At 52.0% G+C, this 24,928-nt stretch overlaps 1 protein-coding gene across 2 annotated transcripts; it reads left to right on the top strand.

The window, feature by feature from the left end:
• Positions 1-2,675: 2,675 nt before the first annotated feature.
• BAK1 (BCL2 antagonist/killer 1) lies at positions 2,676-10,387 on the top strand. Of its 2 annotated transcripts, XM_024249171.3 has the most exons (6): positions 2,676-2,951; positions 5,329-5,429; positions 7,009-7,144; positions 7,496-7,639; positions 8,723-8,903; positions 9,030-10,387. In XM_024249171.3, exons 2-6 carry the CDS (start codon positions 5,360-5,362, stop codon positions 9,132-9,134), a joined length of 636 nt encoding a protein of 211 aa, XP_024104939.2. In that variant the 5' UTR covers positions 2,676-2,951; positions 5,329-5,359; the 3' UTR covers positions 9,135-10,387. The 2 variants fall into 2 exon arrangements, with proteins under 2 accessions (XP_024104939.2, XP_024104940.2); XM_024249172.3 differs by lacking the exon at positions 2,676-2,951 and having other exon boundaries at positions 7,071-7,144.
• Positions 10,388-24,928: the final 14,541 nt, after the last annotated feature.

Below are 24,928 nucleotides of genomic sequence, written 5' to 3'. Positions count from 1 at the left end.
CTTCGGCCTTCCAAAGTGCTGGGATTACAGGCGAGAGCCACCGGGCCCGGCCTTGTTTTTATTTTTAATTTTTAATTTTTTGAGACGGAGTCTAGCTCTGTCACCAGGCAGGAGTGCAGTGGCACAATCTCGGCTCACTGCAACCTCCACCTCCCGGCTTCAAGCGATTCTCCTGCCTCAGCCTCCTGAGTAGCTGGGACTACAGGCACCCGCCACCATGCCCAGCTAATTTTTGTATTTTTAGTAGAGACAGGGTTTCACCATGTTGGCCAGGATGGTCTCGACCTCTTGACCTCGTGATCCACCTACCTCAGCTTCCCCAAGTGCTGGGGTTACAGGCGTGAGCCACCGCGCCTGGCCCTATTTTTATTTTATTTTTTTGAGACGGGGTTTCGCTCTTGTCACCCAGGCTGGAGTGCAGTGGTACAATCTCAGCTCACTACAACCTCCGCCTCCCGGGTTCAAGCAATTCTCCTGCCTCAACCTCCCGAGTAGTTGGGATTATAGGCGCACGCCACCACGACCAGCTTTATTTTATTTATTTATTATTATTATTATTTTTTGAGATGGAGTTTCGCTCTTGTTGACCAGGCTGGAGTGCAATGGCGCAATCGCAGCTTACCACAACTCTGCCTCCTGGGTTCAAGCGATTCTCCTGCCCTCAGCCTCCAGAGTAGCTGGGATTACAGGCATGTGCCACCACGCCTGGCTAATTTTGTATTTTTAATAGGGGTGGAGTTTCTCCACGTTGGTCAGGCTGGTCTTGAACTTCCAACCTCAGGTGATCAGCCAGCCTCGGCCTCCCAAAGTGCTGGGATTACAGGCGTGAGCCACCGTGCCCGACCAATTTTTTTTTTTTTTTTTTTTTGAGACGGAGTCTCATTCTGTCGCCCAGGCTGGAGTGCAGTGGCGCGATCTCGGCTCACTGCAAGCTCCGCCTCCTGGGTTCACGCCATTCTCCTGCCTCAGCCTCCCATGTAGCTGGGACTACAGGCGCCCGCCACCATGCCCGGCTAATTTTTTTGTATTTTTAGTAGAGACGGGGTTTCATGGTGTTAGCCAGGATGGTCTCAATCTCCTGACCTCAGGTGATCCACCTGCCTCGGCCTCCCTTTTTTGTATTTTTAAAAGAGACGGGGTTTCGCCATGTTGGGCAAGCTGGTCTTGAACTCCTGACCTCAGGTGATCTGCCTGCCTCGGGCTCCCAAAGTGCTGGGATTACAGGTGTGAGCCACCATGCCCGGCCTTCTTTTTTTTTTTTTTTTAGAGACACTCTCCCTCTGTTGCCCTGGTGCGATCATAGCTTACTGCAGCCTCAACCTCCTGGGCTCAAGCAATCCTCCCACTTCAGCCTCCCCAGTAGCTAAGACCACAGGCATACAACACCACGCCGTGCTAATTTTTTTTTCTTTTCTGTATAAGCAGGGTATTGCTGTTGCCCAGGCTGGCCTGGAACTCCTGCACCTGGCCTCAAGCGATCCTCTTGCCTTGGCCTCCCAAATGGCTGGGATGGGATTCTAGGCGTGACACACCGCAGCTGGCTGTCTTTTTTGTTGTTGTTGAGACAAGGTCTTGCTCTGTTGCCCAGGGCGGAATGCAGTGGTGCAAACATGGCTCACTGCAGCCTCGACTTCCTGTGCTCAGGTGATCCTCCTGCCTCAGCCTCCTAGGTAGCTGGGACCACCAAATGCACAGGTGTGCACTACCATACCCAGCTAATTTTTAAATTTTTTTTTGTAGAGACATGGTCTCACTTTGTTGCCCAGGCTGGTCTTGAACTCCTGGGCTCAAGCAATCCTCCCACCTCAGCCTTCCAAAGTGTTGGGATTACAGGCGTGAGCCACTGTGCCCAGCCTCTATTGAGTTTTAATCTCCGTTTACTTTACTATCACCTTCAGGATTTCAAATATCCAGAGACCACCAAGGTGCATGGTGCACAGGTCTGAATTGCAGGTTGAATCTCAATTTAGTATTAGTATTCCCCAATGCGACTACAGAACTGATTATTACTATTTATTTTTTTTGAGATGGAGTCTTGCACTGTCACCCGGGCTGGAGTGCAATGGCGCAATCCTGGGTTACTGCAACCTCCATCTCCCAGGTTCAAGGGATTCTCCTGCCTTAGCCTTCCAACTAGCTGGGATTACAGGCGCCCGCCACCACACCCAGCTAATTTTTTGTATTTTTAGTGAAGACAGGGTTTCACCATGTTAGCCAGAATGGTCTCGATCTCTTGACCTCGTGATCTGCCCGCCTCAGCCTCCCAAGGTGTTGGGATTACAGGCGTGAGCCACCGCGCCCGGCCCAGAACTGATTATTAACCCAGGTCAGTGACCTTGAGAAAGCACTTTAAACCAGCTGAGCCTCTGTTCATCTGAATGGGTATTGTCAACAGCGCTCACTTACAAGAGTTGTTGAGAAGATCCAATGAGACAATAGTTGCTAAAGTGCCAGGCAAGCAGCAGACCTTAAGAAACTTCTCATCCTGGGTTTTTTATTGGTATTGACTGATGTAGAGGTGGGGGAGAAGATCAAAGACAAGGATTGAGAATCAGGGATGGGAAAAGCAGTGGGCCACTAACAGCCGCTCTGCCTGGCTGGGAGGTGGGGTGGGGAAAGTGGGCGGGAGCTGCTCCTGGGCCTGGCCCACCCAGATCACCCCTACAGGCTGTCGGCCTGTGCGTCTGCATCCGGTGGCCATAGAGCAACTTCCTCTAGAGGGAGCTGATTGGAGCCGGGTGCCGCTGGCACCTCTATGATCACTGGAGTCTCGCGGGTCCCTCCGGCTGCACAGGGACAAGCAAAGGCTACATCCAGATGCCGGGAATGCACTGACGCCCGTTCCTGGAAGCTGGGCTCCCACTCAGCCCCTGGGAGCAGCAGCCGCCAACCCCTCGGAACCTCCATCTCCACCCTGCTGAGCCACCCGGGTTGGGCCAGGATCCCGGCAGGTAAGCTGGAAGGGTCCTGTCCGTCCTCCCAGATCTCAGCAGCCCCAGCCCCAAGGTGGGGCAGGGAGCCTGCCGGGAGCCGGGTGGGGAAGGGGAAGCTCAAGGCTTGCCTGGGCAGGTCTGCCGCCCCGGCTGGGGAACTGATCGTGCCATGCCTGCCTCTGGCTGCCCCTCAAGCTTCCCCTCTTGCCCCAGCCCTGGATGCCAGAGAACTGTAAGAACTGGGTCCTTTAACAGTCTTGGAGATGGGAGAGGAGGTCAGAGCCAAGGTCAAGGGCAGAGAGAAATTTCTCAGCGCTTCCTGCTGCCCAACATCCCTAGACTGGGTCCAGGGCCTGGCCAGGCATGTATCCCTGGGGAACATTCATCGGGGCCCAGCAAGCCCAGGAAGTCGGGGGTGGCTCCCCTCACCGGGAATCTAGGCCACTTGGATGGGGAGGCAGAGCTAGGCCTGAGTCAGCATAGGTTGCTGGCCTTGGGGGGTGTTCTGAGGCTCTACCTGCCTCCCTCGGGAGCCTGGGGTGTTGGTAGAGGGAGTTGGGGGTGCAGTCAGCATCCTCCAGCCCTACTGTCCTGGGGGTGCCGGGTCCTGGAGACTGGGGAAGAAGGAAGGCCATCTTATTTAAGGAGCTACGGGGGGCTGTTTTTTTTTGTTTTTTGAGACGGAGTCTCGCTCTGTTGCCCAGGTTGGAGTGCAGTGGCGCGACTTCGGCTCACCGCAACCTCCGCCTCCAAGGTTCAAGCGATTCTCCTGCCTCAGCCTCCCAAGTAGCTGGGACTATAGCCGCACACCACCATGCGCAGCTAATTTTTGTATTTTTAGTAGAGACGGGGTTTCATTATGTTGGCCAGGCTGGTCTTGAACTCCTGACCTCGTGGGCCACTGTGCCCAGCTGCAAAGTTCTGTTTTAACAAGGCCTTGCCTCTAGAGGTGGAGGAGAGGAGGGTCTGCCTTCGCCCTGTCCCTGTCCAGCAGAGTGAGGAGGAGTGGGGAGCTGGGTGAGGGCACAGGTGGTCCAGCCCTCCTCCACCCCTTCTTGAGAGCTCCTGGGGCACTTTCGAAAACACTCCCAGGCCTAGCGGAAGGAGGGTGGGCGAAGGTCCCCAGGCCCTGGGTGGTGGGGGTGGGGCTGTGTGCTTGGCCCAGGGTGGGGCTGCACACCCCCTCCCTCTGGGATAGGAGGAGGGTGCTCTCCTTCTGAGGGCTGGAGGCTGCCTGGGGAAATGGGGCTCTGGGAGGGGTGCAAACTGAAAGTGAAACAGCTGACATCCAGGAAACACTCGCCCTGATGAGGGGTCACAGCAGGTTGGGGCTGCGGTCAGGACCAGGCAAAGAGGAAAATTGGGGCTGGGGACAGAAGACCAGGTGTGTGATGGGAGAACGAGGCTGGTTATGGGGCTTCGAAGAAGGCCTTGATCCTGAGGGCTCCCTCCGGTCACTGCAAGGCAGGAGTGGGGAAGGCACAGACAGGAGGTAAATAGGGAAAGTTGCCCTGAGAAAGAACACACTCTGAGGTCCACAAACTGGAAAAGAAACCTTACATGTGTGTTGAGTACATGGACTCACGGAGATTCAGACAAACAACCTGACTTTCCGTGACTAACAACGTGACCTCGGGCACTCAACTCTTTGTGCCTCACTTTTCCTGCCTGTAAAGTGGGTATGATGGCGCTCACCCTGCTGGGTTCATGTGAGTTTCCAGTGTTCAACACCCACAGAGCACTCCTAAGTGGGAGAGTATATCTTAGGCTCTCAGGAAATGTTTGCGGCTAACAGCCCAGAGTTAAAAAACAGGTGTGTTCTGGCCAGCCAGAGGGAAGTAGGGCCTCTGAGGGCGGCCTTCATGGGCCATTGGCTGGACAGTGGCTCGCTTGCAACAAGCATGTGCTGGGTGGGCTGCAGGAGGCCTCAGGAACGGCTGAAAACCCCCCAGGCTCTTGCCCCAGGAGTGGCATGAACTTGAGAGCCAGCCGGCACTGCTGCAGCCACACCCTCCTCAATGGTGCAGATACTTCAGTCTGCCCTTGGCTGCCTCACCTTCTTACCCTATCTCTCTCGAAGGGTCGCCAGTGAAGTGTTCAGTAAGTTGTTTCCTCCCAGCAGACTTCACTGGGACCCATGCTGGAGTAAGAATAAAAAGTCCCAGAGGAGGCCAGGCACGGTGGCACACGCCTGTAATCCCAGCACTGTGGATGGCCGAGGCAGACTCACGAAGTCAGGAGTTTGAGACCACCCTGGCCAAAGTCCCAGAGGACTAAGGGCCTTTCTGGGAATGGGGGATCCTCTCTCCTATGTGGACATGGCAACCTGTATGGGGTCCCCAGTCACAGGTCTGTGCTCACCCCCATCTCTGCTTTTTCTCGCCCATCCCCGCAGGCTGATCCCATCCTCCACTGAGACCTGAAAAATGGCTTCGGGGCAAGGCCCAGGTCCTCCCAGGCAGGAGTGCGGAGAGCCTGCCCTGCTCTCTGCTTCTGGTAAGGGTCTTCCTGCCCCCTCGCCCATCCCATAACCCTGAGTGCTGTCGTGAGGATGGAAGCAGCAGGACTCAGGCAGGCTCCTTCGCCTCGGTTCACCCACTGTGGGTGGGGAAGAGTATTCCCCACCCACGGGCTCAGAGGCTGGAGCTGCTGTCAAGGTTAAGCCCGGGAGGGGGAGGAGTCTGGACTGGGGAGGACCTGGAGGTTGGGAGACGCCAGGAAGTGAGTGTAAGGTGGGCACAGTGCCACCGGGGCAGAGGGCGGGGTCACGGGCGAGGGAGGCAGGAAGTAGAGTGGGGCCTGACTGCTGTATCCCTCCAGCGGGAGAAATAAGGAAGTAAGCTGGCCAATCACCCAGTCAGGTCTGCTCAACAGGGAACGCAATTATTGTGACTTGGGGAGGAAGTAAGATGGCTGCCCTCCTTCCCTCTTCCCAGGGGACAGCCAGGGAAGCTCCAGCTCACACCTCACGGCGGGCTGTTCCCTGGACTTGGGAATCAGGTCCCAGGTCTGTCACTATCTCCCTGTGTGACTTTTCTGGGCCGCGGCTACAATTTCAGATTTTGTTTCCCACATTTCCCTGCACGCAAAGCGCTGCGGAGCTGAGATGTACTAACGTAGATTCAGGACCCCAAATGCCCGGGACTGTCCCGGCTCCCCGGCTTGTTCTGGCTGTATGACCTTGTACACATTACTTAGACACCCTGTGCCATTTTCCCCCTGCCAGCTGGGGATTGCCTTCTCCCAGGGCTACTGTGAGGACTCAATGCAAGTGCCGGAACAACTCTCCACACAGCATAAGCTCTAGGGGCGGCTAAGGCGCTGAAGTAGGGATATTTCTTTTCTTGTTTGTTTTTTGTTTGTTTGTTTGTTTGTTTGAGATGGAGTCTCGCTTTGTTGCCCAGGCTGGAGTGCAGTGGCGTGATCTAGGCTCACTACAAGCTCCACCTCCTGGGTTCACGCCATTCTCCTGCCTCAGCCTCCGGAGTAGCTGGTACTACAGGCACCCGCCACCACGCCTGGCTAATTTTTTGTATTTTGTTTAGTAGAGACGGGGTTTCACCATGTTAGCCAGGATGGTCTCGATCTCCTGACCTCGTGATCCGCCCGCCTTGGCCTCCCAAAGTGCTGGGATTACAGGCATGAGCCACCGCGCCCGGCCATTTTTTTTTTTTTGAGACAGAGTTTCGCTCTTTTTGCCTAGGCTGGAGTGCAGTGGCGCAATCTCGGCTCACCGCAACCTCTGCCTCCCGGGGTCAAGTAATTCTCCTGCCTCAGCCTCTTGAGTAGCTGGGATTACAGGCATGTGCCACCACGCCCGGCTAATTTTGTATTTTTAGTAGAGACAGGGTTTCTCCATGTTGGTCAGGCTGGTCTTGAACTCCCGACCTCAGGTGATCTGCCCACCTCGGCCTCCCAAAGTGCTGGGATTATAGGCGTGAGCCACTGCGCCTGGCTGGGATATTTCTTTCCATGGGTGACGACGGCTATGGCCTTAGGAAGAGTGAACCCCCTATAAGGCATGGAGCTGCCAGGGTTCGGCCCTCTCTCCCTGACTCCCAGCTTTGATCCTCAGAGGAGCAGGTAGCCCGGGACACAGAGGAGGTTTTCCGCAGCTACGTTTTTTACCGCCATCAGCAGGAACAGGAGGCTGAAGGGGCGGCTGCCCCTGCCGACCCAGAGATGGTCACCTTACCTCTGCAACCTAGCAGGTGAGCTACAACCGCTGGGCCCACAAGGACATCTTCAGGGAGGCAGTAGCTCACATGGGTCTCTGTGCAGGTCCTGGGAGCTGGGGAGGCCTGGGGGGTCTTGCCCTCCTCTCATGGTTGCTCCTCTTTTATGTTGGGCTCCCACCCCCATCCAGGACCTTGTATCCTTTTTAGCCCATGCCTGCCCCTTGTCCCGGAGCCCAGTGCTCATGTCTTAGAACACTGTCGGAGACCTCCAAGAAGGGGTGCACAGGGCCATGGACAGCTCAGGCAGAATCCCTCTGCCATGAGCCAGGGCCTGGCCCCGACTGCCTGGTTACCGGCTCACCTGCGTGCCTCCTGCTCCTACAGCACCATGGGGCAGGTGGGACGGCAGCTCGCCATCATCGGGGACGACATCAACCGACGCTATGACTCAGAGTTCCAGACCATGTTACAGCACCTGCAGCCCACGGCAGAGAATGCCTATGAGTACTTCACCAAGATTGCCTCCAGGTACCCCAGCCACCTCCCTGCCAGCTCCAGTCACTCCCCTGTCGTGTCATGACCACACCATACCCTGCCTGCATGATGCACTCCCGGCATGGGGAGACGCCTTCTGTCAGTGTCCAATGTCTGCTGTGAACTCACATGTGGTCTCGGCCCCCTATTTTTCTCTTTTGGGGTCCCGGACTTGTATTTTGGGCATTAGCTCACAGCTCTTTTGAGCTCTGACTCCAAGGTCTTGACTGGTTAGATCAGGACTCTAGAGGGGGCCTGAGGTGGGGACGTCCCCCACAGCTCCCCAGCCCAGCTGGGACACAGCTGTCCTTCATGGTTCCAATTTGAAACCACATATCACACTGAAGATGGTGAGAGTGCTAACCTCTGCCAGGTCCTAGAAATGGCTCCTAGTTGCTATAATCTGGCATCCAAGTGGTTAAAGACACCAAATATTTGGGTGCAAATCCAAGCTTTGCCACTTATTGCCTTCGTGAAGCTTCCTAGCCATTAGTCTCCTGGTTTGTAAAATAGGGAAAATATGCTTAGATCAGTGTCCACCTTACAAAGTGTTAGCCATTGCTACCACCAGAGTTAGGGAGGTCAGTGTCGGAGTAGATTTGAAGCTGGAGGTGAAGGTAGGAGTAAGTGATAGATTTTAGAATTAGTGCTCAGAGCTGAAATATCCAGTCCGTGAACTTAGAGGCCAGCCTTCATACCACTGTGATGACAGGAACTACCCTAATCTTTTCTGTCCTTTTCTCTCTGCTGTCCTTCGGGCTGCCAGGCCAGCAGCAACACCCACAGGTAATCTCCTCGCTGCTTCCATCCACTTGCTCTGCCGTCTGCCCTCTCTGTGCCCCCTTGCACCTGAGTGTACACCCCAGCAGTGGCATCCAGCTCATCTGCCCTTGAGCTTTCTCCTTTCGCAGAGACCCAGGTTGTTCCCAAATACAGGCCAGGTTGGGGCAGCCTCTGCGGCCTTAATTCACAGCTAAGCTATTTAGCTTCCAGCTGGGAGAGGGGTGGGAGAGGCCAGGCAGGCTGAAGGGCTTCCTGGGGGCTCTCCACCAACGGTATGGGATGTTCTGCCCACAGCCTGTTTGAGAGTGGCATCAACTGGGGCCGTGTGGTGGCTCTTCTGGGCTTCGGCTACCGTCTGGCCCTACACGTCTACCAGCGCGGCCTGACTGGCTTCCTGGGCCAGGTGACGCGCTTCGTGGTCGACTTCATGCTGCATCACTGCATTGCCCGGTGGATTGCACAGAGGGGTGGCTGGGTGAGTATCCAAGGATTGCAATGTCCTCCCTGCTGTTGGGGCTGCCCCTCTCCCAGGCCCCACCCCTTCCTCGGGTTCCTACATCTTCTGCCAGCCTCTCTGTGACCACCTTGTTTCTCCCGGCAGGTGGCAGCCCTGAACTTGGGCAATGGTCCCATCCTGAACGTGCTGGTGGTTCTGGGTGTGGTTCTGTTGGGCCAGTTTGTGGTACGAAGATTCTTCAAATCATGACTCCCAAGGGTGCCCTTTGGGGTCCCAGTTCAGACCCCTGCCTGGACTTAAGCGAAGTCTTTGCCTTCTCTGCTCCCTTGCAGGGGTCCCCCCTCAAGAGTACAGAAGCTTTAGCAAGTGTGCACTCCAGCTTCGGAGGGCCCCTGCGTGGGGGCCAGTCAGGCTGCAGAGGCACCTCAACATTGCATGGTGCTAGTGGGCCCTCTCTCTGGGCCCAGGGGCTGTGGCCATCTCCTCCCTCGGCTCTCTGGGACCTCCTTAGCCCTGTCTGATAGGCGCTGGGGAGACTGATAACTTGGGGAGGCAAGAGACTGGGAGCCACTTCTCCCCAGAAAGTGTTTAACGGTTTTAGCTTTTTATAATACCCTTGGGAGAGCCCATTCCCACCATTCTACCTGAGGCCAGGACATCTGGGGTGTGGGGGTTGATGGGTCTATGTTCCCCAGGATTCAGCTATTCTGGAAGATCAGCACCCTAAGAGATGGGACTAGGACCTGAGCCTGGTCCTGGCCCTCCCTAAGCATCATGTGTCCCAGGAGCAGGACCTACTAGGAGAGGGGGGCCAGGGTCCTGCTCAACTCTCCCCCTGCTCCCATTCCTCCCTCCGGCCATACTGCCTTTGCAGTTGGACTCTCAGGGATTCTGGGCTTGGGGTGTGGGGTGGGGTGGAGTCGCAGACAAGAGCTGTCTGAACTCATGTGTCAGAAGCCTCCAAGCCTGCCTCCCAAGGTCCTCTCAGTTCTCTCCCTTCCTCTCTCCTTATAGACACCTACTCCCAACCCATTCACTACAGGTGAAGGCTCTCACCCCCATCCCTGGGGGCCTTGGGTGAGTGGCCTGCTAAGGCCCCTCCTTGCCCAGACTACAGGGCTTAGGACTTGGTTTGTTATGTCAGGGAAAAGGAGTAGGGAGCTCATCTGGAGGGTTCTAAGTGGGAGAAGGACTATCAACACCACTAGGAATCCCGGAGGTGGGATCCTTCCTCATGGCTCTGGCACAGTGTAATCCAGGGGTGTAGATGCGGGAACTGTGAATACTTGAACTCTGTCCCCCCACCCTCCATGCTCTTCACCTGTCTAGGTCTCCTCAGGGTGGGGTGAGAGTGCCTTCTCTATTGGGCACAGCCTAGGGTCTTGGGGGTGAGGGGGGAGAAGTTCTTGATTCAGCCAAATGCAGGGAGGGGAGGCAGATGGAGCCCATAGGCCACCCCCTATCCTCTTGAGTGTTTGGAAATAAACTGTGCAATCCCCTCACCCTGACTTAGTCGTTTTTGTATTCTCTGCTACCCCTCTTTCCATCAGGCCAGACTGTGGGAACCTGGGCATGCCTGGCATGCATCTGGCTTATTACTGAATAAAACCTCGCACTAGGCCTCCAGAATCCCATAGAGGTCTGAGTATGGTTCTGAAACCCCCACCCCGATGGAAGGCCTTCGCCCCTCCCCATGAACTTCTCTCATCTCTTTGGGTTTCATGCAGTTTCCCACCCTTTAGGAAGTCTGGGAGGTCCTTTAGCTACAGAGCTGGTGGAGCAGCTGCACATATCTGAGGACCCCCACAGGCCACCTCTGACCTGGGCTGAATTCTTCTCCCACCCTGGGGCTACCACCCACGCTGGTCCAAAAGGCCCTTCTCCCCCACATTTAGCTCTGCCTGGGACACAATGTCCCAGCTCCCCCTTCCTGATGTCTCCACAGTCAGCACACACACAGGGCTTTCATTCTAGTTTTATGCTGCTTGGGAGTCCCTATGGGTACCCAGCCAGGGGTGATAAAAATAACAAGCATGGGGGCGTTGAAATGTTCCAAAATCTACAGTCTTTCCAGTCCTGGGCACCCTGGTCTGTGTTTCTGACGTCCTTCCAGAACGGTCACATGCAAGTCCAAGAGAACTCGTGAGTTTCACTTTCACCCTCCTGGGGTGGGCTTGCCAAGCCCCTTTTCCCTCCACAAGGTCTTCAGAGTCTAGTACAGACGCGATCTTGGAAAAGGGAAAGGGCGGCGCTGCAGGCAGTGGTGGCTGGAAGGTGGTTGCTACAAGGCACCCCGCAGTGTACAGGAAAAGCTCACAGACAACATTTATAGAACACATACTATGTGCCAGGCTTTATGCTGAGAGTTCATCATCTGCCCAAATAATAGGTAGGAGACGGGGGTGGGGGTACTCAAACTACTATTTACAGATAAGGAAACGGGTGCTTTCTCAGAGTCACCCAAGGAGTGAGGACTTGCCACCAGGAAACTGGCTCGAGTTTTACGTGGAGGCCGGAGGGCAATGTGGGGCTCGTGAGCACAGGTTTAGGGGGCCCAGAGTGCAGGGTGGCCTCCCTCGCCGAGCGATGCCATAGAGGTTAGAGGTGGGCGGCTGCCCGAGTCCAAGATGGCCGCCGCCGCGAGCACGCAAGCGTGCCCTTCCTTGGGCGGGGCCTTCGGGGAGCACCAGCTCCAGCCTCGGCTTTGAACAGCGTGCGGCATTGAGCCGCGAACAGATCGTTGCATCGCTGGAAGAAAGGCGGGTGGGCTGTGGTTAGCCTACTCGTCTAAGGAGCTGCAACGCTAACCGGAAAGGCATGGGTGGGGCAGCCCAAAAAGTTTTGGCCTGCACCGCCCCCCAACGCCCTCTATTCCGCTGCCAGGATGTTCTGAAACCAGGGGGCGAGAAGTTAGGTCGGACACAGTCAGCCAGGGGCTGCGAGGATAACGGGAGTGTAGGGGTTCTGCGGGTATTAGGGAAGAGAAACAAAAAAAAAAACTCATTTCTACTCAAATTGTGCGCTGCTTCTGAGATTGTGGCTTGGTTTCCACCAAATACGTCTGGGTTCGTCACAGTCTGTGATGTCACTGAGCTGGGGGCAGCCCGGCCAGGGAAAGGAGCGGTGTGCAGCTGTCACCTGCTTAGTTCTGCAGTTTCAGTATGAATACCCGCCCTTCCTTGCACACAACAGCCTCACATTTTCCCCACCCCCACCCTGCCGTTTTACCTTCACGTATTTATTTTTACCTCCTCTGAAGAGTATATTTTAGAGAGTCACCGAGTGTCCATCCAAACCCTTTCATTTGAAAAAATCCTTCCTTAGCCTAAAATCATTCAGTATATTGAACAAGTTATTATGACATAGTCACCTGAATGCATTAAAATAAATTTACATGTATTCATTAAACTTAAACCACCATATCCACTAGTTTTGTTTTTTGTTTTTGTTTTGTTTTTTTCACCTGTGACAAAAATGTGCCCCTCCTGCTCCAGTTGTATGCACCTCAGATGTAGAGGCCCCATTTTGTAAGATGCTTGTAAAATGTGGATTTAATTCTTTTTTTTTTTTGAGACAGAGTCTCGCTGTCGCTAGGCTGGATGGAGTGCAGTGGCGCAATCTCAGCTCACTACAACCTCCACCTCCCGGGTTCAAGCGATTCTCCTGCCTTAGCCTCCCGAGTAGCTGAGACTACAGGCACGCGCCACCATGCCTCGCTAATTTTTTTTGTTGTTGTATTTTTAGTAGAGATGGCGTTTCACCATTCTGGCCAGGCTGGTCTCGAACTCCTGACCTCATGATCTGCCCGCCTTGGCCTCCCAAAGTTCTAGGATTACAGGCGTGAGCCACAGTGCGAGGCCCAAATGTGGATTTAATTCTATCTGAGCTGAACAGATAAGGATAATCATGATTTCGTGTGTGTGTGTGTATGCGTGCGTGCGTGCGTGCGTGTGTGTGTGTGTATGTGTGGAGAGAGAGAGAGAGAAGGGAGTTATCGAAGGTTGCTGGAGGTGCCCAAAGGTCAGGAACCAGAATCAGCAAAACCCAGCTTCTCCTGCGGTGTGTTGAGCAGTTGCTGGATACGTTAAAGGTGAACACTGGACTCCTGGGATATAAAAGTAAGACGTGAGAGGAGATGAGATTCAGTTCACTAGATAATAATACAACAGGCTGGGCGCAGTGGCTCATGCCTGAATCCCAGCACTTTGGGAGGCCAAGGTGGGCAGATCATGAGGTCAGAAGTTTGAGACCAGCGTGGCCAACATGGTGAAACCCCATCTCTACTAAAAATACAAAAATTAGCTGGGCATGGTGGCGGGCACCTGTCATTCCAGCTGCTCGGGAGGCTGAGGCAGGAGAATCACTTGAACTCGGGAGGCGGAGGTTGCAGTGAACTGAGATCACACTACTGCCCTCCAGCCTGGACGACAGAGAGAAACTCCATCTCGAAAAAAAAAAAAAAAGGCCAGGCGCGGTGGCTCACGCCTGTAATCCCAGCACTTTGGGAGGTCCAGGCGGGCAGATCACCTGAGGTCAGGAGTTCGAGATCAGCCTGACCAACATCGAGAAACCCCGTCTCTACTAAAAATACAAAAAATTAGCCGGGCATGGTGGTGCATGCCTCTAATTCCAGCTACTGTGGAGGTTGAGGCAGGAGAATCGCTTGAACTCAGGAGGCAGAGGTTGCAGTGAGCTGAGATCGTGCCATTGCACTCTAGCCTGGGCAACAAGAGCGAAACTCTGTCTCAAAAAAAAAAAAAGAGAACAAAAAGTAATGATCTGGCCTACTGAAGCAGATCCCTGGCATATTTGTCTGAGTGATCCAGTGAAGGGGCACCCCACCCCCATTACCAAGATCAGGTGATGGGCTAACAGGCAAAAACTGGACTTTTCTAGGAAAGGCCACTTCATAACTGAAGAGACTGAAACCGTACAACCTCCCTTTACCTGGAGTATGGGATTTGGCAATGGACGTGGGCAGGCACCAAATGGATGCATGTGAGAGTGTGAACGTGCATGTGGCTAAGTGTGTATGTGGCATCTGGTGAGTAACATGTGAGTGGGCATCGGTTGTTGGAATCAAAGTATGAATCAATACATCTCTTAGCTCCATTTATCTCAGCTCTTCCTTTGCAATTTTGGAATCACTCCCGGTGTCCAATGTCACAATTTTTTCCAAACAGCTTTGGCTAAGGACACACTGAAGGCTCCACTGAACCTTAAGGTGAACCTACTTTGTGAAGTTCATGGCACAGACTTTTGTGATAGCTGTGTGGGGCTGGGCTCACCAACCTTCTTATGTTCTAACCTGACCTGCTCTAACCTGACCTCTGACCCCGCTGAGGGCAGCTTATCCAATTAATTTCCAGTGGATGGTTAGGCTTCCTCAAGAGTGTGAATATTTTCTTGCTAAAGTCTCAGGTGGGCCATACTGAGGAAAGGCAAGATGCATTTGGTATGTCTGGTGTCTCTGAAATTTGGAAGCTGTGAATTAGAGTGCAAGAGGCACTTAGATGTTGGTTACCATGTCTGCTAAAAAAAAAAAAAAAAAAACAAAAAACAGATTTGCAGGAACCTAAATAACACTACTACCAGGCTATGTGTGAGAGGGGCTGTGGGTAGGTTAAAAGCCGAGTGCTATCCTAGTAAGGGCATGGGGGATCCCCCTGGTTGTAATGCCTAGTAGAATGGGTGAGTCTTTTTTTTTTTTTTTTTAGATGGAATCTCACACTCTGTTGCCCAGACTGGAGTCCAGTGGCACAATCTCAGCTCACTGCAACCTCTGCCTCCTGGGTTCAAGCGATTCTCCTGCCTCAGCCTCCAGCTGGGATTACAGGCTCACTCCACCATGCCAGGCTAATTTTTGTATTTTCAGTAGAGACGGGGTTTCGTCATGTTGGTCTGGCTGGTCTTGAACCCTTGACCTCAACTGATCCACTCCTTAGCCTCCCAAAGTGCTAGGATTACAGGCGTGAGCCACTGCGCCCGGCCGGATGAGTGTCTTTACGTGTCCTTGGACTTCCATTCTGGGTGGCCTGCAGAATGGGCTAACTAGGAATAGCCCTCCCTTCTCCTGGCAAGAGGGGGCACATCCATGCTCAGTTCACCAGGAGACTGGGGATTCTTCTGAGTATTCCATGCATGCTTTTCCCTCTCCCCAGCCCCCTCCACCAGTGGGAGGCACTGCGATGTCTACAGGACTAGGGTGTTCAAATGCTGGTGTTCTCAGACAGCTCCTGTAATGGGCTGGCACCCCAAATCTAGACTGCATGGTGCCAAGCAGCCTGGTGTACCTCCACTGACAAAGACGCTTTTTCATGCCAGCTCTACACAAAGGCAGCGTGATGGCAGGAAGGCCCTCCCACTGGAATGCACACTGGAAGAGCGCCTGGCTGCTCTGGCTCGGGGCCCTCCCCACCCTCGCCGCAAACCCCCACACCCAGCAGGGTGGGGAGGGTGATGAGAGGAGGGTCAAAGAACCCATGCTGCTTCTCTTGATGATTTGTTGTCTTTTCTTCCCCCAATAAAGCCTATTCCCAGGCTGTGTCACGCTGTGGAATGTGTCTCAAACCCTTGTGCCTGACAGAGAGACCCCGAAGGGTGCTGTCCAGTGGGAAAAGTAACTTGTAGAGGGTAGAGGAGGAAGAGCTGAGAGCACACAGGGTTGGGCAGGGAGGAGGCAGGTCCGTGCCTCACATGGATTTCTCTTCCTTGCTGCTCACCAGTCTCCGAAGCCACTGTGCCTTCCTCTGCTCATGGCCACCCTGAGTCAGAGGCCGCTCCTGTAGACGGTCACTCCTTAGCTGCCCATCTCTGCCTTCCCATTGCCACTGCCAAGGCTGTGGGGTATATTCTCAACTTCTAGGTTTTTTGGTAATGGCCCTGCCTTAGGTCCCACACAGTTCAAAGTGTCCCCAGCAAACCACCCCCCCACCCCCCCACCAAACTGGTTTCACAAAACATCGTCTTGATCCCCACTGAAAATCCATGAGGTGCATGATATTCATTACACTCGCCTCCTCCTTGCCTATCCCTGGTGGGAGCACAGGAGTGTTGAAGGGTCTGCCCTCAGGCCGCTTACATAGCCATGGAGGAGCAGGCATCAAGCAGTAATCTGAGTGGGACACAGGGAATTTGGTGCCCCAGAAAAAATGTGTCAGGTTGGCCTGGTCTGGGAGTACCCAGGGAGGCTTTTCAGAGGAGGGGACACATAAACCATCTCCTTGAACAAACTCCTCATGTTCGGGCAGGCACTCAAGGCCTTCTCAGTGGCTTTCCAGACTTTTTTCTGACTCCTGCCTTTGCTACAGCCAGATGGTCCAGGCACCAGTCTGGGCTCTCCCGAGCTCCTTCCACCTCTCCCCTCCTCTCAACCCACAGGACATTTTACAGGATCTGCTTCTCACCTGGAATGTCTCCTCTGACTCATCTCCTTTCTGTTTCAATGTGCTTTCCCATTTCTTAACATCCAATGCTAATTCCCTGTGGGTCAGTCTCTCCCCTTCTCACCACCAATGGCCCTTGGGATCTGATCCTCTCATTGGCCAGTTAATGGCCTTGTTGAGTTGGAAACAGCACTTCATTTATTAAATAAAAATTATAGAAAGCCATCAGCCTAGGCAACACAGTGAGACCCCCCTTCTCTACCAAAAAAAAAATACATTAGTCAAACATGGTGGCGCATGCCTGTAGTCCTAGCTAGGACTGAGGGGGAGGAAGGCTTGAGCCCAGGAATTCAAGGCTGCAATGAGCCGTGATTGTGCCACTGCACTCCAGCTTGGGCGACAGAGTGAAACAAATGAAGGAAGGGAGCGAGGGAGGGAGGAAGGGGGGAAGGGAGGGAGGGAGAGAGGGAGAGAAGGAAGGAAGGGAGGGGAGGGAGGGAAGGAAGGAGGGAGGGAAGGGACTGCACTAGGCCAAAACAGATAGAACTAAAACTCAAGATGGAGTCACCCATGCTAAACTAAGTTGTTATCCGACCTTCTGAAAAATAAGGAGAGATAACAGCCAGTTTCTCAAAAAGATCAGTTTAAATCTTTAACCACATGATAATGAAGTTCTCTCTGTTTTAATCCTTAAACAAAAAAAGGATTAAAGAACCTGAAGAAACCCGATGTTAACTAATCAGTTGTTTTTCAATTGTTTTGCTTCCCTTTCCCCACCTTACAAGAAAAAAAACTTTGAAATCTGGGTGTGGTGGCTCACACCTATAATCCCAGCACTTTGGGAGGCTGAGGTGGGAGGATTGCTTGAGGTCAGGAGTTTGAGACCAGACTGGGCAACAAAGCAAGACCCTGTCTCTAAGAAAAAGAAGGTCAGGCGTGGTGGCTGATGCCTGTAATCCCAGCACTTTGGGAAGCCAAGGTGAGCGGATCACCTGAGGTTGGGAGTTTGAGACCAGCCTGACCAACATGGAGAAACCCTGTCTCTACTAAAAATACAAAATTAGCCGGGCGGGCATAGTGGCGCATGCCTGTAATCCCAGCCACTCGGGAGGCTGAGGCAGGAGAATCGCTTGAACCCGGGAGGCAGAGGTTGTGGTGAGCCGAGATTGTGCCATTGCACTCCAGCCTGGGCAACAAGAGCAAAACTCCATCTCAAAAAAAAAAAAAGAAAGAAAGGAAAAGAAAAAACTTTGAGAAGTAACTTAATACATTCTTCCTTACTTCTGCTTTCTTCAGCTCTTCTCTGTTTATAAAACCAACTTCAGGCCAGGTGCAGTGGCTCACGCCTGTAATCCCAGCACTTAGGGAGGCCAAGGTGGGTGGATCACCTGAGGTCGGGAGTTCAAGACCAGCCTAGCCAACATGGTGAAACCCGGTCTCTACTAAAAATACAAAAATTAGCTGGACATGGTGCACGCACCTATAATCCCAGCTACTTGGGAGGCTGAGGCAGGAGAATCGCCTGAACTTCGCTTGAACCCAGGAGACAGAGGTTGCAGTGAACCAAGATCATGCCACTGTACTCTGGCCTGGGTGACAGAGTAAGACTCCGTCTCAAAAAAAAAAAAGCCAACCTCTTCTGCTGAGCTCATGGAACATTTATTCTATTTTACGGAATGAAGTGCTGCCTGATTCTAGAATCGAAAATAATGCCAACTGAGATCTTTAAGCTAAATTTGTTGTAATGTTGTCCTTTGACATGGCCTAAGTTTTGGGACCTGTGTATAAGTTTAAGTCTGCCTCTTAAATAGTTTTAGGGCCAATTCCCCTAATATGAAATCAAATGAGAATTCTGGCTTTCTTTCATTCATTCAGCAAACATTTATTGAGTGCCTTGAAGCCTCAATAAACAAACTCAGAATGGGGAGAGTATTAGGATTTAGCTCTGGTATTTGTACTTGTCATGTGCAGTATATGACTTGAGGGCACAATCTCTGAGTGTATCTGTTGTGTGTGTTTTTGTTTTTGTTTTTGATGGAGTTTTGCTCTTGTTGCCTAGGCTGGAGTGCAATGGCACAATCTTGGCTCACTCCAACCTCCGCCTCCCGGGTTCAAGCGATTCTCCTACCTCAGCCTCCTGAGTAGCTGGGATTACAGGCATGCACTACCACACCCAGCTAATTTTGTATTTTTAGTAGAGACAGGGTTTCTCCATGTTGGTCAGGCTGGTCTCGAACTCCCAACCTCAGGTGATCTGCCCGCCTCAGCCTCCCAAAGTGCTGGGATTACAGGCGTGAGCCCCCGCGCCCAGCGATTATTATTAGTATTTTTTTTTGGAGACAGGGTCTTTCTCTATCCCCAAGGCTGGAGTGCACTGATGCAATCAAGGCTTACTGCAGTCTTGACCTCCTGGGCTCAAGCAATCCTCCTGCCTCAGCCTCCTGAGGCAAAAATTAGTGGGGCAAAAATTAGCGGCCAGGCGCAGTGGCTCACGCCTGTAATCCCAGGACTTTGGGAGGCCGAGGGGGGGTAGATCATGAGGTCGGGAGTTCGAGACCTGCCTGACCAACGTGGTGTAACCCCTGTCTTTACTAAAAATACAAAAATTATCCGGACATGGTGGTGAATGCCTGTAATCCCAGCTACTCGGGAAGCTGAGGCAGGAGAATCGCTTGAACCTTGGAGGCGGAGGTTGCAGTGAGTCGAGATTGCACCATTGCACTCCAGCCTGGGCAACAAGAGTGAAACTCTGTCTTAAAAAAAGAGAAAAAAGAAAAAAAGAAATGGCTTCTAGTTGCTATAATCTGACATCCAAGTGGTTAAAGACACTAAATATTTGGGTGCAAATCCAAGCTTTGCCACTTACTGCCTTTGTGAAAAAAAAAAAATTTAACTGTGGGTGATGGCATACTTTTTTTTTTTTTTGAGATGGAGTCTCTCTCTGTCACCCAGGCTGGAGTGCAATGGCACAGTCTTGGCTTACGGCAACCTCTGCCTCCCAGGTTAAAGCGATTCTCCTGCCTTAGTCTCCTGAGTAGCTGGGATTACAGGTGCCCACCAACACACCCAGCTAATTTTTGTATTTTTAGTAGAGACGGGGTTTCACCATGTTGGCCAGGCTGGTCTCAAACTCCTGACCTCGTGGTCCGCACATCTCGGCCTCCCAAAGTGCTGGGATTACAGGCATGAGCCACCTCGCCTGGCTGGTTAAATTTTTTGTAGAGATGGGGTCTCCTGATGTTGCTCAGGCTGGTCTCAAACTCCTGTATTCAAGCAATCCTCCCACCTCAGCCTCCCAAAGTACAGGGATAACAAGTGCAGGCCACCATGCCCAGCCAAAAATATTTTAATATAAAGAAAATAGGCTGGGCGCGGTGGCTCACACCTGTAATCCCAGCACTTTGGGAGGCCAAGGTAGGTGGATCACCTGAGGTCAGGAGTTCAAGACCAGCTTGACCAACAAGGTGAAACCCCGTCTCCACTAAAAATACAAAAATTACCCGGGGGTGGTGGTGTGCACCTGTAATCCCAGATACTTGGGAGGCTGAGGCAGGAGAATTGCTTGAACCCGGGAGGCGGAGGTTGCAGTGAGCCAAGATGGCACCATTGCACTCCAGCCTGGGCAACAGAGTGAGACTCCATCTCAAAAAAAAAAAAAAAAAAAAAGAAAAGAAAAGAAAATAGGGACTGGGCATGGTGGTTCATGCCTGTATTTCCAGCACTTTGGGAGGCTGAGGCAGGCTGATCACCTGAGAGACCAGCCTGGGCAACATAGGGAACCCTGTCTGTACAGAAAAAAAGAAAGAAAGAAAGAAAGAAAGAAAGAAAGAAAAAAGGCTGGGTGTGGTGGCTCACACCTATAATCTCAGCACTTTGGGAGGCTGAGGTGGGTGAATGGCTTGAGCCCAGGAGTTCCAGACCAGCCTGGGCAACATAGGGAGACCCTGTCTCTTAAAAAACATACAAAAATAGCTGGGTGCAGTGGCTCAAGCCAGTAATCCCAGCACTTTGGGAGACTGAGGCAGGTGGATCACTTGAGATCAGGAGTTCAAAACCAGCCTGGTCAACATGGTGAAACCCCATCTCTAATAAAAATACAAAAAAAAAATTAGCTGGGCACGGTGGCATGCGCCTGTAATCCCAGCTACTCAGGAGGCTGAGGCAGGAGAATCGCCTGAACCTGGGAGGCAGAGGTTGTGAGCTAAGATCGCACCACTGCACTCCAGTCTGGGTGACAGAGTGAGGCTCCATCTCTAAATAAATAAATAAATAAATAAATAAATAAATAAATAAATAAAATTAGCACGGTGTGGTGGCATGTGCCTGAGGTCCCAGCTACTCAAGAGGTGGAGGTAGGAGGATTGCTTGAGCCCAGCAAGCAGAGGTTGAAGTGAGTCATGATCACACCACTGCGCTCCAGCCTGGTTGACAGAGTAAGACCCTGTTTCAGAAAAAAAGAAAAGAAAAAGAAAATAGCTAGGGACTTTGCTGGGTTTTTACTATGTGTGCCTGCTACTGCACTATACTGTTTATCTACTTTATCTTATTTAATGTTCACAAGTTTTTGCAGTATGCCCATTTAGCAGATAAAGAAATTGAAGTTTAGCTGTGCAGGGTGGTGGCTCCTAATCCCAGCTACTTGGGAGGCTGAGGTGGAAGGCTCACTTGAGTGAGCATGGGAGATTGAGGCTGTAGTGAGTTGTGATCCAGCCACTGCACTCCAGCCTGGGCAATGGAGTGAGACCCTGTAGCAAAAAAAAAAAAAAAAGACACTGTCTGAAAAAAAAAAAACTTTGTAGTCAGCTGAGGGTTGTCTAGGATAGCCTCAGCTGGAACAAGTCAGCTTTCTTCCATGTGTCATTCACGTCCCTTCAGTAGGTCACCCTGGGAATGTTCTGGGTGTGTTCTCATGGTGATCACAGAGAAGCAAGAGAAGAAGCAGAAACACACAGGCGGCTTTTCTTTTTCTTTTTTCTTTTTTTGAGACGGAGTTTCGCTCTTGTTCCCCCGGGTGGAGTACAATGGCGCAATCTCGGCTCACCGCAACCTTGGCCTTCAGGGTTCAAATGATTCTTCTGCATCAGCCTCCCGAGTTGCTGGGATTACAGGCATGCGCCACCATGCCCAGCTAATTTTTTGTATTTTTAGTAGAGACGGGGTTTCTCCTTGTTGGTCAGGCTGGTCTCCAACTCCCGACCTCAGTTAATCCGCCCGCCTCAGCCTCCCAAAGTGCTGGGATTACAGGAGTGAACCACTGGGCCCGGCCAGTTTTTCAAACCTCTACTTGGGTCAAGTCAGCTAACATCATAATGGCTAAAGCAAGTGACATGGCTAAGCTCAGATTCTTCAAGAAGGTGGGGAAATAGATTCTACTATTATGAAAGAAATTGCTGGGTGTGGTGGCTCACGCTTGTAATCCCAGCACTTTGGGAGGCGGAGGTGGGCAGATCACAAGGTCAGGAGATCTAGACCACGGTGAAACCCCATCTCTACTAAAAATACAAAAAGTTAGCCGGGCATGGTGGCGGGCGCCTGTAGTCCCAGCTACTCCGAGAGGCTGAGGCAGGAGAATGGCGTGAACCCGGGAGGCGGAGCTTGCAGTGAGCAGATCGCACCACTGCACTCCAGCCTGGGTGACAGAGGGAGACTCCGTATCAAAAAAAAAAAAGGGAAGAAATTGCAAATTCACAGGACAAAGGGTGTGGAGACAGGGAGGGGTGAAGACTCGGAGCCATTAATGCAATCAATATACCACAGTCTGCCCTCTGGCCACAGGATTTTTTTTTTTTTTTTTCCGAGACAGGATCTCACTCTGTTGCAGAAGCTGGAGTGCCGCGAAGGTATCACAGCTTACTGCAGCCTCGAACTCCTGCATTCAAGTGATCCTTCCACTTTAGCCACCTGAGTAGCTGGGACCACAAGTGCGTGCCACCACGCCCAGCTAATTTTTATTTAAATTTTTTCTAGAGACAAGGTCTCTACAAAATGTTGCCCAGGCTGGTCTCAAACTCCTGGCCTCAAGCGATCCTTCTGCCTCCATCCTGCAAAGTGCTGGGATTACAGGCATGAGCCACCACACCTGGCCTCTCTAGACACAATTACTTATGTTTTTTCTATACGCAAAATATGCTTATTCCCCGTTGCAGGACCCCCAAAAGACTCATCCAATTCTGACATTAGGCTGAAAGTCCAGGATCTTGTGATCTATATCAGGTCTAGATGTGGTACTTTCTTTTTTTTGTTTTTGAGATGGAGCCTTGCTTTGTCACCCAGGCTGGAGTGCAATGGTGCAATCTCAGCTCACTGCAACCTCCACCTCCCAGGTTCAAGCGATTCTCCTGCCTCAGCCTCCCGAGCTGAGATTACGGGCACCTACCACCAAGCCCAGCTAATCTTGTATTTTTAGTATTTTCACCATGTTGGTCAGGCTGGTCTCGAACTCCTGACCTCAGGTGATCCATCCCCCTCGGCCTCCCAAAGTGCTGGGATTAAGGCGTGAGCCACCTCGCCCAGCCGAGGCAGCCTCTGATGGTGGCTGAGATGTTTTCTCAGCTTGCTTCCTCCTGATGGAAAGTAGGCAGCCCAGAGGTCTTTGTACAGTTTGAACAGTCTCAGTCCCTTTGTGTCTAGATTAGCAGTGTGGTTGTGGGTGCAATATCCTTAAAAACTTTGGAGTTTTAAGTATATCTGTATGATTAGAGTCCACCTTATGCATCAAGAACCACACCCCAAATTTTCTCGAGATATGTTTCTTTGTTGACTTAGTCTCCACTAACTGGGTATCAACTAACTGTGTTGAGGGTGCTGTGGGAGTCATGCCTTTAAAATTCACAGATGTCCTTTTGTCAGAGGGTCTACTAGGCACTGTCTTGATTTTCCCAGAGAATTTAACAGTCTTTAGCCATGCCCTAGAGCGCATTTCTTTACTGGGCTAAGAGGCTAGAAATGAGAAATAAATTTTCTCTTGAGACAGAGTCTTGCTCTGTCACCCAGGCTGGAGTACAGTGGTGAGATTTCAGCTCACTGTAACCTCCACTTCCCAGGTTCAAGTGATTCTCCTGCCTCAGCCTTCTGAGTAGCTGGGACTACAGGGGCATGCTACCACACCCAGCTAATTTTTGTATTTTTAGTAGAGACGGGGTTTCATCATGTTGACCAGGCTGGTCTAGAACTCCTGACCTCAAGTGATCTGCCTGTCTCAGCCTCCCAAAGTGCTGGGATTACAGGTGTGAATGACCAGGCCCAGCAGGGAAGTAATTTTGTTTTTCCAACCCAGAAAATGCTGCACCCTCCACATTTCCTCTGAATTCAGCTTGCAAATTGACTAGTTCATCTCTTTAGCTCATCTCTTGTAAAAATTTTTTTTGAGACAGGGTCACCCAGGCTGGAGTACAGAGGCATGATCATGGTTCACTGCAGCCTTGACCGCCTAGGCTCAAGTAATCCTCCCACCTCAGCCTCCGGAGTAGCTGTAACTACAGGAACCTGCCAGCATGCCTGGCTAATTTTTAAATTTTTTTTGTACAGATGAGATCTGTCTACATGGGCCAGACTAGTTTCGAACTCCTAGCCTCAAAGGATCCTCCTGCCTTGGCCTCCACAAGTGTTGGGATTACAGACATGAGCCATGGATCCAGCTTAGAAAACGTTATCAAGGGCCGGGCATGGTGGCTCATGCCTGTAATCCCAGCACTTTGGGAGGCCCAGGCAGGTGGATCACCTGAGGTCAGGCGTTCAAGACCAGCCTGGCCAACATGGTGAAACCCCGTCTTTACTAAAAAAATACAAAAATTAGCTGGGCGTTGTGACATGCACCTGTAATCCCAGCTACTCAGGAGGCTGAGGCAGGAGAATCACTTGAACCCGGGAGGCGGAGGTTGAGCTGAGATCGCGCCATTGCACTCCAGCCCTAGCAACAGAGCAAGACTCTGTGTCAAAAAAAAAAAAAAAAAAAAAAAAGAAAACTTTATCAAACACAGATGGTAAAAGCCAATGGACACTTTCAACATTCTGACTGGAGATTTCTTTGCTCAAATCTACAAGTTCGTTTGGTATATTTTCTTTCTTTTTTTTTTTTTGAGATGGAGTCTCGCTCTGTCACCCAGGTTGGAGTGCAGTGGCATGGTCTCGGCTCACTGCACTCCGCCTCCCGGGTTCACACCATTCTCTTGCCTCAGTCTCTCCGAGTAACTGGGACTACAGTTGGCCGCCACCATGCCCGGCTAATTTTTGTATTTTTAGTAGAGACAGGGTTTCACCGTGTTAGCCAGGATGGTCTCGATCTCCTGACCTTCTGATCTGCCCACCTCGGCCTCCCAAAGTGCTGGGATTACAAGCGTGAGTCACTGCGCCTGATGGGAGTTTCTCTCTTGTTGACCAGGCTGGAGTGTGCAATGGTGTGATCTCGCCTCACCGCAACCTGGGTTCAAATGATTCTCCTACCTCAGCCTCCCGAGTAGCTGGGATTACAGGCATGTGCCTCCACCATGCCTAACTAATTTTTTGTATTTTAGTAGAGACAGGGTTTCCCCATGTTGCTCAGGGTGGTCTTAAACTCTTGAACTCAGGCGATTTGCCCACCTCAGCCTCCCGAAGTGCTGGGATTACAGGTGTAAGCCACCACGCCCAGCCACTGATGTTGTTTTTGAGACAGGGTCT

The sequence above is a fragment of the Pongo abelii genome, chromosome 5, assembly GCF_028885655.2.
Source record: "Pongo abelii isolate AG06213 chromosome 5, NHGRI_mPonAbe1-v2.0_pri, whole genome shotgun sequence".
Lineage (NCBI taxonomy): Eukaryota > Metazoa > Chordata > Mammalia > Primates > Hominidae > Pongo > Pongo abelii.
Note: the sequence above shows the minus strand (reverse complement) of the source record. Positions and strands in the feature narration are given on the sequence as shown.